The sequence below is a fragment of the Euprymna scolopes genome, chromosome 7 (assembly GCF_053919585.1).
Source record: "Euprymna scolopes isolate OS-2025 chromosome 7, ASM5391958v1, whole genome shotgun sequence".
In the NCBI taxonomy this organism is placed as follows: Eukaryota; Metazoa; Mollusca; class Cephalopoda; order Sepiida; family Sepiolidae; genus Euprymna; species Euprymna scolopes.
In genome coordinates this window covers 80,451,603-80,469,765 of record NC_136488.1, presented here as the reverse complement: position 1 = coordinate 80,469,765, position 18,163 = coordinate 80,451,603, and the positions used below count along the sequence as shown (strand labels likewise).

Genomic DNA, 18,163 nt, shown 5'->3' with positions numbered 1-18,163 from the left:
CTATGGTCATCCCTCGCCAAACTTTCACAAGAAACACTCGTCTAGCTGTAAACACTATCAATAATTTCCCCCACTCTTTATCTGTGCCTAAACCTAAACGTAGATTCCATGAACAAAGCTTCTTTCTTAGAACTGCACGCCTGTGGAATTGTCTTCCGTTTTCCTGCTTTCGGCTGACTACAATATGGTTGTGTTCAAGTCTAAAGTAAATAAGTTCTTGATGAGCCGTTCCATATAAGTTATTAAATTTATCAAATTTTCATTACTAATGATTACTATATTGACCAATTTCTACTGTACACTCTTTAACCCTTATCCTTGAGTGGCCTCTGGGCCTTGATAATGTGGTGATGCCTCTGTAAAAAAAAAAAAAAAAATAGGTAGATCAACTTACCTCATAACAGTTTGGTGTGTAATTTGAAAGTTATTTAATGTAAGAACACGTACCAGTATGTAAAACAAATGTTAAACTAAAAATGATGATGATTAAATCTGTTGACTTGCAAGAAGACGTGAATAAGGAAATAGAAAAGATAAAGAGAGAACCCAGAAAACATCTCCAGTAATTGTGAATTATATTATTTGACTTGTAACATTTTAAATAATAAAATAAACAAAGTCATATGTATGTCTGTTATATGTGTGGAGATTTAGTCACTTATTTTCTTCATTGCTGTTTCATTTAGTGGTTATTGTAGGAATAAGCTTCTTTTTATGAAGAAAGGACACAAGGAGACTTTCACCGAGTTTTGTTCAAGGTTTTATTTGGAGAGAATAGACTTATGTGAGAGAGATTAATGTTCCCTTATCTGATTATTACTTCCTAACTTACTGAAACAAGTGATACACATGGATAGATACATTGGTAGCATTTGTTGAAATTATCAGTTTTCTACATCATTGGTGGTGTCTCATTTGCATGGTTTCCACAGAGAGATTGATTCAAAACTATTGCTTCTCTCGACTGGAAAAGATGACGCCATTTGTCATTGTCCAATTCTGTTTTACAGCCCACTCCCCCCGCCTCAACTTTGTGTCATCCGTCTCTGGAAATGATACTGTTTGAAGGTTAAGGTTATCATGACATGCACTAAATGTAACCCATGTCAAAATTTGCATTAGCTAACCTAATCACCACCAACATATGGTTCATGATATGTAAAATATTGACACCACTTTGTGGCACTATTTTATTATTTTCATATTTGAAATTGAGTTCTAAGGACCAAAGATTGTAGCAGAGCCTTGATTGAGTTTTAACCCATGTTTTTGTTTTTTTCTGTTTTCTTTTCAGAGTCCAAATCGAAATGAGTCCTGTGGGAAAGACTTGAGTCCAACGAGCGCAAGTATATCTGACACACAGACATGGGAAAAGGACAAGAAATATGTGGTGCGTATTTTTTTCAGTTTTCTTCTCTCATTGGTTGTTTTGCTTGATTAAAAGATTTTTTTTTTGAATTGCAATTTGTTTATTTGATAAAATCTATTTACAGGTATACTATAGAATACACGCACACACACACACACAAGGTTTTCTTTTGAACAGATCTGTTGTTTTTAATACATCTAGCAATTTGTAGCAGTCGCATAATTACAATCTATTTTCTTTTGAGCTTGCGTGTAATCACTCACGGAGTGATCAGCACATGGTTATGTAAGAACGTACAGGCATGTTCAGACTCGTGTAGTGATACATCGGGTAAAACACATTCAGCATGCACCCCTATTCCCATTTCTGGCGAAACAGTTTGGCGCCCAAACATAAACTGTTCCAGTTGCGATGCCAATGTAATCAGATGTTATATTACTTGCCTTATATCAAACTACTTTGCTAGATGAGATAAATCGCTTGGACTCCATTTTTATTCTATAATACTTCCATGTGCAGAGTTTCTTTTCAAGAACTGTTCATTTATGAAACAATATCATGGAGCTGCTTCATAGTTTACTACAACATGGGTGTTTTCAAGTATAATGTTAACAAATTCTTGTTGAGCTGTCTTAAGTAATCAATATCAGCCTAGATGCAACGAAGGTCTAGAATCTTTTTGTTTTGCCATTCACCTGATACGAACCATTAACCCTTGTCCTCGAGTGGCCTTTGGGCTTTGATGAGCACGAATATTAGTAAAAAACAAACAAATGTCTGTTGTCCAGACCAATTGTTCTTACATTCCTGTTATTTTCATCTAAAACAAACCCAGTCGGATGGATACAGACGCAGCGACACTACCAAAAATGAATCTCCAACAAGCATTTAATCACCCTTAACTCTACAGGTTCAACTTTTTCATACATTCTTTGAAAAAAAATCTTCAGGTTTTCAATTTGGGTAATATTTTCTTTTACAAAATTGACTATACAAGTTCTTACTACTAGCAGTTTCTTTAAAAAAAAACTGTCCATCTATGAAACACAATACCGCAAGGCTGCTTTCCAGTTGACTAAAGTATGGTTGTTTTCAAGTCCAGTGTTAACAAATTTTTGTTGAGCCATCTCATTAGGTAATCCATTTCAGACTCGATCCAACTATGGTCTAGAATCTTTAAGGTGTTTGTCTCACCAGTCACCTGACACAAACCATTAGCCCTTTTCTTCAAGTGGCCTTTGGGCCTTTATGAGTAGAAATTCGTTAGTAAAAATATATATATTTTTAGATGTTTGTCTTTTTAACTGGAACCTGGTGGCCCTTTTTCCTTTTTGTCTAAAACCAGCCCAGTCGGATGAATACAGACTCAGCAATGCTACGAAAGATGACTCTCCAACAAGCATCCAATGACATTTAACTCTTCAGTTTCAATATTTCTTATACATTTTTTTGATACATTTTTAAAGGTTTTTGAGGTTTTCAATCTGGATGATTTTTAAAAAATGGATATACAAGTTGAATATTAACATCATTAAAATAATAATATAAAAAAATGTTTCCAAGAGCAGTGTATTCTGAAAGCAATGTATTCTAGGGATATAAAAATTCTCTACCCCTTTTTTAAAAAATTAAAAAAAAATTTTTTTTTCTTTAAACATTTGAAATCTCTACTATATATTGGGTACAATATAATAATCAATAGATAATTTGCTCTATAATCATAAATATGAAATTTGCATCAGTTAAATATCATATTTGAACATATCTTATGACCAGCCAATGCTGGGTGGCCTGATAGTATATATAATGTGTATGTATATATATATATATATATATATATATAATGTGCACTTATAAAACAGTAATCTATGAACACGTGTTTCGCAGTACTACCACTCGTCAGCGTAGCTTGACTCTTCTAGGATTTGAACCTTAGACAATATGTGCTATGGTCGAATGCGTTAACCATTACACCACAAGGTCTTAGATGTCTAAGCGTTATTTTTATTGGTTTTTTTTAAAACTTATGTTGAATTTTTAATTTTTTTTTTAACAATAACACTAGTTTACAAAGAAATTTAGGCAAGCACAAAAATGCCCGTTTTTACCTAATTTGGGGGTGCTGAATTCAAATTTGAAGTCTGTTTTTTTTTCTCATCACCTCTAATTTTTTAGATATGCAAAGTGTGCATTTTGTGCATATATGATACATAAAGGTGTATATGAACTCAGGGTTAATTTTAATATTGTGAGAATTATGGCTTATTTTTTTAGTTATTATGCACTGGGCTCAACACATCTGTTGTAAACCCTGCTACAATAGACAATGGTTTGGAAAGAGCAGTGAAACCACGCAGATGATTGCTATTTTTGTTTAGCTAATATAACTGGTTTCAGTGCATCTTCTAGAAAAAGATCAAATATCCCAACCTTCGATCTGCTATAAGACTCGTTCCCCATGCAGATGATCTTCCTGTACCCACACCTCCAGTAAATGAGGATCTTATTTTCTTATCAGATGAAGAAATGCTTTCAAGGGAGGATTTTGCCGAGTCAATATCTTTGGAAGATATTGAGTCTACATATTCAGGAACAAGTGGCAACAAGCCTCACTGGATCATGCAAGAAGACCTGAATGATCTTGCTCGTGATTTGTATCTGTCAAAACAGTCTTAAACAGTGGAACCTAGTCCAGGAAGATGTAAGGATCACCAGTTTCAGGAATTGGAACAAAGACCTTGCTTCCTTTTTCGACATGGAAAACAAGTTGTGCTGCTGCACAAACATTCCTGGCTTGTTTACGTCCCTTGGTTTGCCACATAATTCTTCAGATTGGCATTTTTTCATAAACTCTTCCAAGTGAAGTCTCAAGAGTGTTCTTCTGCACGATGGGAATAAATATCCCAGCATTCCCATTGCACACTCTGTCCATTTAAAGGTGTCCTATGACAATTTGGAGCTTCTTTTAGAAGTTATTAAGTACAGCGAGTAAAAATGGAGTCTATTTAGGGACCTCAAGGTCATTGGTCTTCTTATGGGTATGCAAGCAGACCTCACAAAGTACTGTCGTTTTCTCTGCCTCTGGGGTAGTTGAACTGTATCCCAGCATTACAAGCAGAAAGACTAGGAGTCTAGAAGCACTTTTTTTCCTGGCGAACACAGCCTCAAGGAGAATCCTCTGGTGGACATGAACAAAGTGCTTCTTCCTCCTCTTCACATGAAGCTTGGTTTGATGAAGAAATTCATTAAAGTGTTGGACAAAAATGGTGCTGTTTTCCAACACTTGATAACTGTGTTCCCAGGTTTTAGTGCTGCTAAGTTCAAAAAGGGCATCTTTGTTGGACCTCAGATCCGAGAAGTGCTGACTTTGAGGAGCTTCTTAACTTAAAGGAAAGGAACTGAGACCATGGGAAGCATTCAAGTCGGTCTGTAGTTGATTCCTTGGTAATACACGTGTACCAGATTACCAAGCCTATGTTGAAGTTGCTAAAGTCTTATGAGGATATGGAGTGCCGAATGTCACTCAAGGTTCATTTTCTCCATTTCCACTTCAACTTCTTCCTGCCAAACCTTAGAGCAGTGAGTGGTGAGCATGGAGAAAGATTCCACCAAGGCATTATGAAGATGGAGAGCAACTATCAAGGCAAATGGAACCCTGATATGATGGGAGACTTCTGCTAGATACTCTTGCGTGACATCCCGAGGGCAAAATACACCAGATCTAAGAAAACACACTTTTGAATGTCTGTGGTTCTTTGAATTGTGTAATTGTGATCCAAGTATATTGATTAAATCAATGTTCTTTATATATCCTGATTTATCTGTTATAAGCTACTGCAACTCTTGAAATATTCACATATATTTTCTGTTTATACTAAAATCAGACTATTTAAAAGCCAGAAAACTAGAGGTGATAGAGCAAAACTATTTATAAATTTGAATTCAGCACACCCAAATTAACAAAAAACAAATATCCCCATTCTTGCCTCAGACCAAAAATTTATTTTTGTAAACCAGTGTAATTGAATTTGGTTATCAGTGTCTCCTTGGAAATCTGGAAAATACTTTTCCTTAGAAAAATCGCCCATATTACTACCGTTTCTAGTTTTTCTAGGATTCAAACCTCAGACCATATGTGCTCTGGTCAAGTGTGTTAATCATTATGCCACAAGGTCCTAGATGAATAGTAATAAGTAGTAGTATTAGACAACTAAAACAAGATTACATTTAAAGTTCCTGAAGTTCATACTAGAATTATACATGTATCACAGTAGATAAAGACCATCCTGTTGACGAGTGCCACAAATTCACGGACTGCGACCCCATACAAAAATGGAACCATGGTTGTGCTGGTTGAGCAGTCTGTGGCCCAACTGATCAATTGGCTGATCATATCTTGCTCTAGTATCATCGCCAATTATATTATTCATTCTGAGTCTTATAAAAAATCAAAACTATTTTTCTCCATGGTTTCCTCACAGAAAGCAGTGGCTGAAGGTCAATCTTGTTGAGAAAAAAGATTACCAATACCAAGGAGTAATCTGCTCCAAGACTAATGTTTTTGGAGAATAAATGTTTTCTAGGAGTAGGGTTTTCTTAGAATGATGGGGATACTCTGTATGTAAAATTTCCTTCCAAAAGTAATGCAATGTACTTTGGGAGCAATATATTCTAGAAATATAAAATAACTATCTTACCTATAAAATCATATTTGACAACTTTATCAAGCATTATATAATTCGTAGATGGTTGATATGCTGTAAACCAAACCAAATCCAGTTTTTTTTTTCACAAATTGAGCATTATATTATCCGTAAATGATAGAAGCAACCCTAGTAGAAGTTTGTGTCCCCAATAACACTGGGTTAAACAGAGCTGAGATGAAAAAGATAACAAATACCAAAGTTTTGTGTACAACATGAAAAGAAATTGGAATCTTGGGAAGATTTCTATTATTCCAGTAACTATAGAAGCAACTGGATTCATGAAAAAGAATGTCAAAAACTACCTGGTAAATATACCCGGTGAACTAAGTGCAAGAGAGATTCAAACAATTACACCTAAAGGGACGGTTAGAATCTTAAATCTCTAGGTAGGGATATGAGATAGTGGGTGAATGTCTGGCATCTGGTAGGATGCCCCATTCCCAGCTTTAAGAAAATGATAAAAAAAAAAAACTTGATATGTTGTAAAACAAACCAAATCCATTTCCCGTTTCACAAACTGAACACGTTTGAATGAAAGATAAATTCATAATAAGGGCAATGCTGATATCTGCCGACTTTCAATGTAGGTCAGTTTAATTGTAGATTAAAAACTTATATTAACAGAAGAAACACATAAAAACAAAGTGTGAACAAAACATTTGTAGAATTAAAATATTCAGGCAGAAATAAATTGTTTTGCTGTGAGTGAGGAGCAGTCTCCAGTATTAATTAGTTGGCTCTGCCTATAACAATGTAAGTTATGATAATGATGGAGTAGTAGGTAAGACTGAAACCAGTGGTGGTAGGAGGAGGAAGTAGATAATAGAAAGGAGATACTTTTTAATGATAAAGGAAGTAAAAAGAAACCAAAAAACAAAACAAAGAAACAGCCAGGATATAAATTAAGTTTCAGAGATAGGAAGCGTTTGTGTTGCCAAAGATGAGTGGGGAGAGTTTTAGTGAAAGAAGGAGGAGAATGGCTCAGAATGAAATAAATCTTCTATACACCTATAAAGTTGACTTTTTTTTTTTTTTGCACTGACATTGATTTTAAAAGCCTGCTTTTCTTTTTTTTATTAAAATGAATTCAGTCATGGATATGCGAGTGATTTCATAAAGGTTATCTAATTTGCATATTTGTTTGAAAAATGAATTTTCATTTATCAATTATTCATTTTTTATGGTTTCTTATAGAATGATTGGTTTAATTTAACTATTACACTCAGTTTTATATATGCATATTTCTACATTGTGCACAATTGCATAGCATTTAAGATGAAAAAAATTTTAGCACACGCACATATAATTATCTGATATATATATATATATATATATATACACACACACAATATAAAATTTTAACTTTGTAAAATAGGATTTACAAACAATTATTTGACAATGAACATTTCGAAATTACTTATTCTGTAGAGTTTCAAAGAATGCTTTCTTCTCTTCAGAGAAAAGATATTAGCAAAATATTACTTATAGTTCAACTATGATTTTGCTGTTTAGTGCATAAAATGAAATTACAAAATATAAGGCAAATTATATTTATCCGGAGAAACCTAACTCACCATATGGAAAACTCTATTACAGTTTGGATTTTTTTTTTACCCACCCGGATTTACAACTTGAAGTTTTTGCATAGATTCTTATTTACTCGTTCATTTTCTGGATTTAACTAGATTCCATCTAAATACCTATTCAATTATGTATTTCTATTTTCATAAACTTTTTTATTAACTTTCATGCAAAAATAATTCACAATATGTACAAGTGAAATATGTCAGTTCTAAAAGAATTAACAAGAAAACGTTCTGATATACTTATGTATCGGGCAAAAGTAATTATCTACACCAAAAATTAGGGAAAATTATCAAGTAGTTTTAAATAAAAACTGATTGGCACTTCTACAGAATTGGAATGAGATTTTGTAGTTGATAAATGGATTTTTCAGATAAAAAACAATGGTTTCAACTGATTTTTTTGTCAATTCTAATAAGTTACAATGGTAGCTTCCAAATTATGCAGTCGAAATTACCTGAATATTACTGAATTATTAAAAAAAACAACTTCAATTTTGTTAATAGATGAAAAATTTCTGGCATTTTAAATCAAAACGTGAAATTACTCCTGTGTTTTAAAATTTTTTTTATCAAATTCTATTTTTTTATCTTCTTTAATAAATAATTTTCTACCTTATCGATTTTTGTAATTTTTGGATATAATCATCTTAAAAATAGAGGAATACGTAAATACCATTGTTTTCATGTGAAATTCAGTTTCACGATTTCCGAAATTTTGTCCTAATAATGTAAAAGTGCCAATCGATTTTATCATCTTTTTCTTTAAAATTTCTTTCATGTTTTTTTTTTAATGGAAATTGCTCCAGACAAGGCATGAAGCCACTGGATGTAAGGAACTAAAAAATACCACTTCAAGGTCAGAAAGTCGCCAATGATAAGTGTTAGATGGATAGATTGCGCCCGAGAAAATAACAATTCTTCTCCCTTTCTTTCTCCCATCTCTCATAGAATGTGAGGACTAAAGGACAAAATCAAGGAGGTTATGTGGCTGCCAAAAGTAAACCCAAGGTTCACATTTTACTCTTCTCAATCTTCTGATGTTCACATTGTATTTAAACTGCAGGGAGGGAATTCCAAAATCTAGCAGTGCAAAGGAAGGAACTATTAAAGTAGAAAGCTTTTCAGCATTTAGGGACACGAACAGTGAAGGAATGGGATTTTGCTGTTAGACAGGTTTGTCAAGGATATGCATGTCAAGGGAGCACAAGTGCTATAAGTTCATCAGAGCACATTCCATTAAAATACTTGTAAAACAGACACAGGGATGGGACAGAAGTTGGAACTTGACTGATAGTGTGGAACCTATTAGATTTGAGTTTTTTTTTTGTTTTTTTTTTCAATCTTTTCTAAGAGTGATAGACTAGCTGCAGATGTACCAACCCAGATGTGGCAACAAGACTCCATGCATGGGTGAATTGTGGCTTTGTAAAGATATAGGATACTCTCTGATATGAGTTATTTTCTAGCATGGTACAGGGATCCCACCTTTCATCAAAACCCACACTTGACCTTATGTCTAACCTCCTGGAAAGTTGGTAAATAAAAAAACAATACCCTAGTATCAACTTTGGAAATTTGTGAGGGATTTTGGGATCAATTTAAGGAGTGCTCATACTCTAGGTCCATGAGTTTGGCAATGATTTACCTGACTCCCCTCACTTTAGTATGGCTGAAGCATCAAATTACCCAGATGATTTGTCCTATAAATTGTTCTTGAGGCTGTTGCACATTTTTGCACTACTTCTGACAAATGTGTTCAATCGTAGGTTTGATTAGGGATTTATCTCTGGTTAGGTGACCGAGCAAGTAATCACATTGCTGAAGAAACGGGAAGAAATGCCAGGACGCTTGTGAGCTAGTGTAAAAATTTATTTTTTTGAGGAGATATATTAAATTTGCTAATGTTGTATTACTTAAAAGCTTGAGAACATTCACAATTATCACTCGAATATTTATCAAAACAAATTTCCTTAGTTCATGGTTGGGCATAGAATTTCTTTAGTTAATATTTTCCGGGAAATGTCAAGACATAGATCACCTATTCGCATTATTATTCATCGGACTACTGCTCTCATCTTGAGTGTGATTTTCATAACGTTTCGGTCGATGTAACCTCCGACCTTCTTCAGGTGTATCTTGTCGAACTCGGGAATGTTTCTGTCGAACTCTGGAATATGGATGGAATTTTGAGTGGAACCTTTTATTTACTTCACGGAGGTAGCGTGCTCTTGTTCTGTCAGCCATTACTGGATAGAGATCTTAAGTAATTCGCAAATGTATTATCAATCAATCAATCCTCAGTGTGGGTGACCGAAAAAATACATTTGCGAATTACTTAGGACCTCTATCCAGTAATAGCTGACGAAACAAGAGCACGCTATCCCCGTTGAAGTAAATAAGGGGGTCCCCTCAAAATTCTGTCCAAATTCCCGAGTTCGACAGAAACATTCCCAAGTTGGACAAGATACACCTGAAGAAGGTCGGAGGTTACATCGACTGAAATGTTGTGAAAATCACACTCAAGATGAGAACAGTAGTCCGATGAATAATAATACAAATAACCAATCCTCATCTCAAAAATTCAGAAATGTCACAGATCACCTAGTTTTATATATTGTATATTTCTAGTAAATAAAATCAAATTACTAACAGAAATCGTCTAGCTAGAATAGGTGGAAGTAGTCCACTCGTGTCCTTCGTTGGTGTTTCAGAAGTGAAAATCCTGCCTAAGTTGGCCACCTGTTTATCAGTTTATTTTGCTTAAATTATGAGAGAAAACAGAAAAAAAGCAGATAAGTTTTTGCATTAGATTCTCTGCTTATTTAGAATATTCAACTGCTTCTTATCAGTTATTTTCGATTCGTGTTTTTTAATTCATGTCAGTAGCAGTGAGATGGTCCACGAGCTAAGTGGTGTGAGAAATGGTAGTAGAATCTTAGGTGGTAGCACTTGTTTCTTTGAGGACACCTGCCATGGCTGCGTCGTTGACTAAGGAATTATCAAAAAAGAAGAATCTAACTTTTCAGTCACGTTTCCTGAATGTGTTGTCGTCTCAACAGAAAGCCAACATGTTCTCCCTCGGCGACTTTTTGTCGATCAATCCTAGAAACAAGAAAAGTTTACACCAGGTAATAATTTTTAGATTGTATCCATATTGCATTGCTAATCTTTTTTTTATCAATATTTTGTATTATTTTTCAAGGTGAGCAGGTTGTTATTGCACAATATATCATGGATATTCAATATAGTAATTTATATAAATACAAAGTTTATATTTTAATTAGTGTAAAATGACTACAAAAAATATGCTTCATCAATGTTTGCACTCGCTATTTATCTAGATATATTAATAAAATATTCATATATATCATAAAATTACGTCAGATTGTTAATTTATTTCTGTCTTTCTTTTTGAACATTATTTTTCAAGGTGATCGTTTTATTTCTACAAAATCAGTGAGGCTTATTCTTAAGAAATGGTGTGTCGTTTCCCACGCACTATAAATATACAATGTATTAATTCATATTTATAAAGTTAGATATATGTTTGTGGATGTGTATTTGTACATACAGGATTCACTCCTAAACTAATTAACTGATCATTATGAATTTTGAAACACAGCCGGTAGACATAAGAGGGTCAAAATGTAGGCATGTATTGTTTAATTTAGAGCTAAAGAGTTTTATTTAGAAATAAAAAGTGGATGGAAACTCTTCATGAAAATTTAGATATCTCTGGGTTTTATGAAATTTTAACATGGGTATTAGACATTGATTAATAAATATTCCTCAAATATAATTTTCTTTGGAATATTTTAAAGAGTTTTTGTAGGAGGCACAATATGTGCACAAGCTCCCATTTGAAAATTAAAATATTTAAGATTTGCATTAAATTTGATCAATAGTTATTAGACATTAAGCAAGATTCCCGATTTTCCTTTTTGTTTTAAGACTTAATCTTCAGACTTTAATGTTAAACATTTTATAATCATGTAATGGATTTTGATAAAAATTGGATAAGCATTGTAGACATAAGGTTTAGCATCATTTTGATCTTTATTTTAATCATTGTAAATAAATATGCTGCAAAACTGTAATTCATTTTAATATAAAGTTTATATTTTGAAATTAGTGTACACCATCTATTAAAATTGATGAAAAGATACTTTGCCAGTGTTTGAACTTGCTATTTATTTAGATATATTACAAAATATTCTTATAAAATCATAGAATTATGTGAGATTATTAATTTATGTCTCTCTTCTTGAGTTTTTTGTTTTCAAGATGGTCATTTTTATTTATGGTGATATCAGATTAGGCTTTCTGACCTAAAATCCACTAAGCATTGATGTTTTGTTACTTTTCTCCTTTTCCTTTGCGAATTTCAATCATGTTCTGCAAAGTTAAAAATAAAAACAATTTTCCTATAGAAAAAAAAAGCATATGAAACAGCATAAAGATATTAGGTTTATGCAAAAATAATGTCGTTTTTTGATGTTGAACTATGTATATAAAAATGACATTATTTTTGCATCAACCTAATATTAAGTATTTGAAGTATAAATACTTTTCCAAAATTACAAGATTCTGCATTAAAATAACTTAAAATGGGGTTGATATGCTGCAAAATAAAAAACGAAGCAACCAACTAGTTTTTATTTCTACAAAATCAGTGAGAATTATTATTTCTCTTAAGGGAAATTATGTGGTTTCCCATGCACAATGCAAATGGATTTCCAACATTAATTCATATCTTTTACTTGTGCAAAGATTTACTGTGTATCAAAAACCGGCACTATGCTATTACTATATTTTGATGCTCAATACAGTTTACTATATTATTTCAGATTAATGTACTATGTTTCAACACTTAAATCGAAGGGGGGCGTGTAGTGTGGTATCTGTTTTATTGTTATAACTCCCAAAAGCATTACTTCCCCTTTTTTTGAGTGGGTCGTGTACTATTTATTCTGTTGTCTTGAGACCATTCTCCCAGACATACCTTCTCCTTTGTGGGGTTTAGTGTATATATGCTTGTTCGCCATGCCAGCAAAAAATTGTGTTTTACTTCATGTATAACTTTTGTTAAAAATATGGAAAAAAAAATATGCTTCAACAAATTTCACACTCGCTATTTTACACATAGCTTTTGTAACCATTTCTCTGTGGGGAAACCCATAGCTTCTGTACTCCTTTCTCTTTATGGGAAGCATATAGCTTCTCCCACCCTTTGTCCATGGGGAAATAATAGCTTCTCTCACCTGTTTGTCTATAGGGAAATAATAGCTTCTCTCACCTGTTTGTCTACGGGGAAAACATAGCTTCTCTCACCTGTTTGTCTATAGGGAAATAATAGCTTCTCTCACCTGTTTGTCTACGGGGAAAACATAGCTTCTCTCACCCATTTGTCTATGGGGAAAATATAGTTTCTCTCACCCGTTTTTCCAAGGGGCACACATACACATACATTGAATTTTATATATAGATTTGACATATGCTTCATTTTACTTTGTATATTTTTATTTATCAAATATGAGACCATCTCCATGAATTTACCTTTACGTGTAGTTATATTTATTATAGACTGGCACAGCTACCCAACATTGCCTGGGCAGGTCCTAGAAAAGAAAATAGAATAGTTAAAAAGAACAAATGTATGTAAAATCAGTTGTTTAAAACTTCAGTCATGTCTTTGAACACGTGTTTCCATCCAACTGTTGCATTCCTTAATTTATGCGCGAATAGAAAGAAAGCAATGCGAGAAAAGGTAATCAGCATCTGGCTTAGTTGTAGTGTTTTATTTATTTTTTTAGTTTTTTGACACTTTCTCATAAAAATTAAGAAAATAAATTTTTTTTCTAACTTGTCCATGCACTAATTTGGTCCATGATGACTATTTCTTTTTTTTTCACCGTCTCCAGTAAGACCAGATTGCATACTGACATGGCAGTTTTCTAAGCTTTACTTCTTTCGTGCAGACCTATGAAAAACTGAAAGCAGGTGTTTTGTTTGTGACACTATCATTTAGAAGATTGCTATACAGAGCCAATGGACTCCCTTTATCCAGTTTGGTTTTTCAACAAAGCCCCCCTTCCCTAGATGTGTTGTCTTAATGGCTAAGGAACTCGTCTATCAGAAAACACTATTAATAATTCCCCCCACTCTTTATCTGTGCCTAAACCTAAACCTAGATTCCATGAAAAAAGCTTCTTTCTTAGAACTGCACGCCTGTGGAACTGTCTTCCTTTTTCTTGCTTTCCAGCTGACTACAATCTGATTGTCTTCAAGTCCAACGTAAACAAGTTCTTGATGAGCCGTTCCACTTAAGTTAGTAAATTTACCGAATTTCCATTACTAACAACTACTATAGTGTTCAATTGACTACTGTACACTCTTAACCCTTATCCTCGAGTAGTCTCTGGGCCTTTATAAGTGGTGATGCCTATGTAAAAAAAAAAAGAAAAGAAAAAAAAGCCAACCTCAATTTATCCATGGTATGATAACTCTCCAGTATATCAGGAGGAGGCTAATAAGTGCTACACCTTGCTCAAGGGTGACCTGCAAAATTGCAAAACAGAAGCGTTCATCTGTTTACTTGAATACATACAGTGCCTAGTATTCCCAAATGATCACCCATTTGGTACTGGCCAGGTTCAGTGTCAGAATGGTGTGTCATTGTGATGATACTATGTATGTGAATGGATTCTCTATAATAATATGCTAATACATTTTGTGTTCATATGTACATTATCACCTTTCACACATATTTAGTTTAAAGAGATCAATCAAATTGGCAAAGATGAAATACAATGTGACAAAGTAATTGAAAATACTCTGGTGTTATATTTCTGAATTTTTTAAGTAAAAATTGATTTATATCATTTGGCTTATTCTGACTGCTGTCCTCATCTTGAGTGTTGTTTTTACAACACTTTAGCTGATGTAACCTCCGACGTTCTTTAGATGTATCTTGTTGAACTCCAGAATCTCTCCATCGAATTCATGAATATACACAGAATTTCAAACAGAACCCTTTATTTATGGGAGTAAAATGCTTTAATTCTGTCAGCTAAGGATCTGTGGTTTAACGGATATAGTACTAGGTAAAATTCAGTTGTAAGCGATAGTCTGATGGAGTTTGAAAGTTCAATCCTCATTGTGGATGATACTGAGAATACAATTACGAGTTATTTAGGACTTCTACCTCGTTATAGCTGTTGAAACGAGAGCATGCTACTCCCATGGATTAAATAAAGGTTTCTGTTTTAAAATTTGTGTAGATTCCTGATAAATTGGCAATGACAGTGATAAAATGATTAACAATGCCGACTGACGATTTGGATGTGTCAAATTTAAATTCAGACAGTTCCTTAACATCAGGTTCGCTTATGGATGTTGGCAACTTTCACCAGGTTTCTCCTATAAATAAATAACCTATTCTACAAAAGAATTGAGGAAACCAATGCCAACGACAAAATCTTTAGGCATGAAGCACATATATATCTATATAATTATAAAAATCAAATGACCTTGTAACGATGTATGTAACCAACTTTCCAGTTTATGACATCCGGTTGCGCATGCGCGCATGACCTTCGCACTGAAATATTAACATTATTTCGAAATTATTATTTAACATGGGAAGAGTGGGGTTTAAAATAACTTAAACGTAATACAGAAATGAACGATGTAAAAAAAAAAAAGCAAAAAAAAGCAGATATATCAAAATTTGAATTTAACTATAATAAGTATTATCGTATCTGTTTAGTGCACATTTACCTATAAGTATGGCCAACCACTTATAATTCAGTAACTGTAAATTTTTTTTCCAAAAATAATCAATTATAATAAACAGAATGACTCAGAGAAATCTATCTATATTATTTTTTCATTTTAATATACTTTCATAGAAATGTTTCTGTTATGTCAAAAAAAACTATTTTCTTTACGTCACAAGTGTCTGAATTCCATAGCTAATATAACATACTGACCCAACAGGTCATGGGTAGTCTAGTATATATATATATATATATATATATATAGGTGCGTAAGGTATCGGAGGATATCTTAAGCACTTTTAGAAAAACAGAAAATGAAATTGTTGAAATTTACAATTTCTTGTAACAAAACAAATAAATATAGTGTTACTCTACATTTTATTCTGTATATATCCTCCTCGGGCTTCTATCACTCTCAATTTGAGTTCGAAAGCAACTGGAAGTTTTGATCAGGTGGTCCTCTATTTATGTCCTTTATTGCTCGGGCTATTGCTTCCATCAGAGAGGATTTAGTGATATGAGGATGCTTATCTTCCTTTTTAACGATGCCCCACACATAATAATCCAAAGGATTAAGGTCTGATAAGTTAGGAGGCCATAAGTTTGGTGTGACATGATTATGAAAATTCTCAGCCATCCAATCTTGGGTTTTGAGACCTTTATGGGATAGTGCTGAATCTTGTTGGAAGACATCGGCCCTTCCATTAGCTATGTTGTCTATCCAAGGCTTAACAATAGTTTGAAAAGTCTAGACACGCATCTGCATTGGCCCTAAGGTTGTGTGAAAAAATATTACGAGGCATGACGTGCCCTTCACTGCTAACAACACTGAAAACCATCACTGTTGCTGGAAACTTCATGTGCATAACAGTTGGAACTTCAGTGTGGCCCACACATCGCCACCTATCATTTCTTTGACTGACTTTTTGATCCTGGTTGAATTTTTTTTTATCGGAGAATAACCAAAGACATTCCTGTTCTTCTAGATGTTTCAATTTACTTAAGAGTCGTTTTGCACGCATTAGACGATGCTCTTGAGTTTTTGTTGACATAAACTGACATCGCCTAAGAAGGTATGATTTGTATCTGAAGTTTTGATGAACAACATTTCTTATTGTTCCTTCAGACACTGGAAGATCTTAGGCAAGATGTCGCATTGATGTCCAGGATTTTTGTAGATCATGCCATGCATTTTTCTGACAACTCAGGTGTTTTGAATGAGTCAGAACATTGGCAATGCTGTTTCCTCTTGCCCATGGCCAATTTATCACCATTGTTTTTATTTAACTTTTTTCTAACTTTGCAAATGGAAGATCTGGTGACTTTTAGAAATTTTGCGATTTCTGTATTGTTCTGTTTTGCTTTTATAGACACTATTACTGCATGTCGTTTCATTTCATTAGTTATAGTAGTGTCTGCCATGGGATCTTCTGAAAGCAAAGAGAAACATTAATTAGTATATTTTTAATTTAAATTACAAAAATATAAGTGTCCGCAAATACTTTATGCAGTGTGTGTGTGTGTGTGTGTGTGTGTGTGTGTGTGTGTGTGTGTGTGTGTATTGTTGTTTCATCCAATGACAGTAGATGCAAGTGAAACATGAACAAATTCCGATTGCTAGAGTTCTCGATTGGCCATTGCAACAACCAACTCAGTTCCTGCCAGATCAGTTTCCTCTTCAATAATGGATTTCAGTGTTCCACATGGATGTCCAACTCTCCTTTTTTGCATCTGGAGTCCAAAGTAGGAGCTTTCCTGCTGGTTCATCATGGCGACTAATATGATCGGTGTGTATTTGTGTATGTATATATATATATATATATATATATAATGTGGTGTTTGTGGAAAAGAACATTATCAAAGTGCTCAATTATAAAAAAAAATTCAATATAAGAGCATAACATTTATTTTAAAATGTTATAGAAGATCAGAAAAACTTTGGAACCGTCAGTTTCAAACCTGGTATAAGGGGACTAGTTTATGGTTGGAAAAATATCAAATTCCCTTCAGCCTCTGTTAATATCTCTTCTCTTGACCTTTTGTAACATTTTAAAATAAATATTATATATATACTATATATATTACGTGTCCTTTGTGTTATTGCAATAGCCGCTTGCTATTGTCTTCTCGTTGGCAACAATCATTAGTTTTCACTGGAATTTGGGTGGCAACAAGTCTCCCCAAGGTCCCAATCCTCTTTGCACTCATCCAGTGGAAATCTGGCTAGTGTTTTCCCTCCTCAGTCTTTCCATCCTCCTTGACCCTTCACAACAGCCTATGCATTTTTGGGGTGGTGGTGATGGGAGGGATCAGAGTGTAGTTTTAGTTTTCTTAATTCCATTTGGTGTCCCTCTATCTTTTTGTTTTACTTATGTTGCACTTTCTATATGGCCGGTTAACGTTTATAGCTGATGTGCATTAGCTTCTACATTCAAGGTTTCCTTAAGATTTCAGCTGTTTTCAGCATTACTGTTTATTGTATAGTCTGTCTTCCCCTTGATTCCGATTTCCTCTAATCTTTCTTTTCAGAGTTCCTTGAGACTGTTCAGAGTTTCTTGAGGTCGTACTCCTACAATTATTGCTTTTATATTGATTTTCTTCATGTTCCATATTCCTTTCAGTTTTCTAGCAAGTTCTGCACATTTTATTGTTTCATCTCATTGATCTTCACCCTGTGGTCTACTGGGACAGCAAAATGTATTTGACAGTTTCTATCCTTTTTGT

General features: G+C 33.7%; 1 protein-coding gene across 2 annotated transcripts in view; it reads left to right on the top strand.

The window, feature by feature from the left end:
• LOC145279788 (serine/threonine-protein kinase Sgk2-like) overlaps positions 1 to 18,163 on the top strand; it is a 207,931-nt gene that overhangs the window by 42,843 nt on the left and 146,925 nt on the right. For both annotated transcript variants that reach the window (XM_080131113.1, XM_080131114.1), the window contains exon 2: positions 1,295 to 1,390. In XM_080131113.1, coding sequence (XP_079987239.1) covers positions 1,295 to 1,390 — 96 coding nt within the window. The remainder of the gene's footprint in view (positions 1 to 1,294; positions 1,391 to 18,163) is intronic.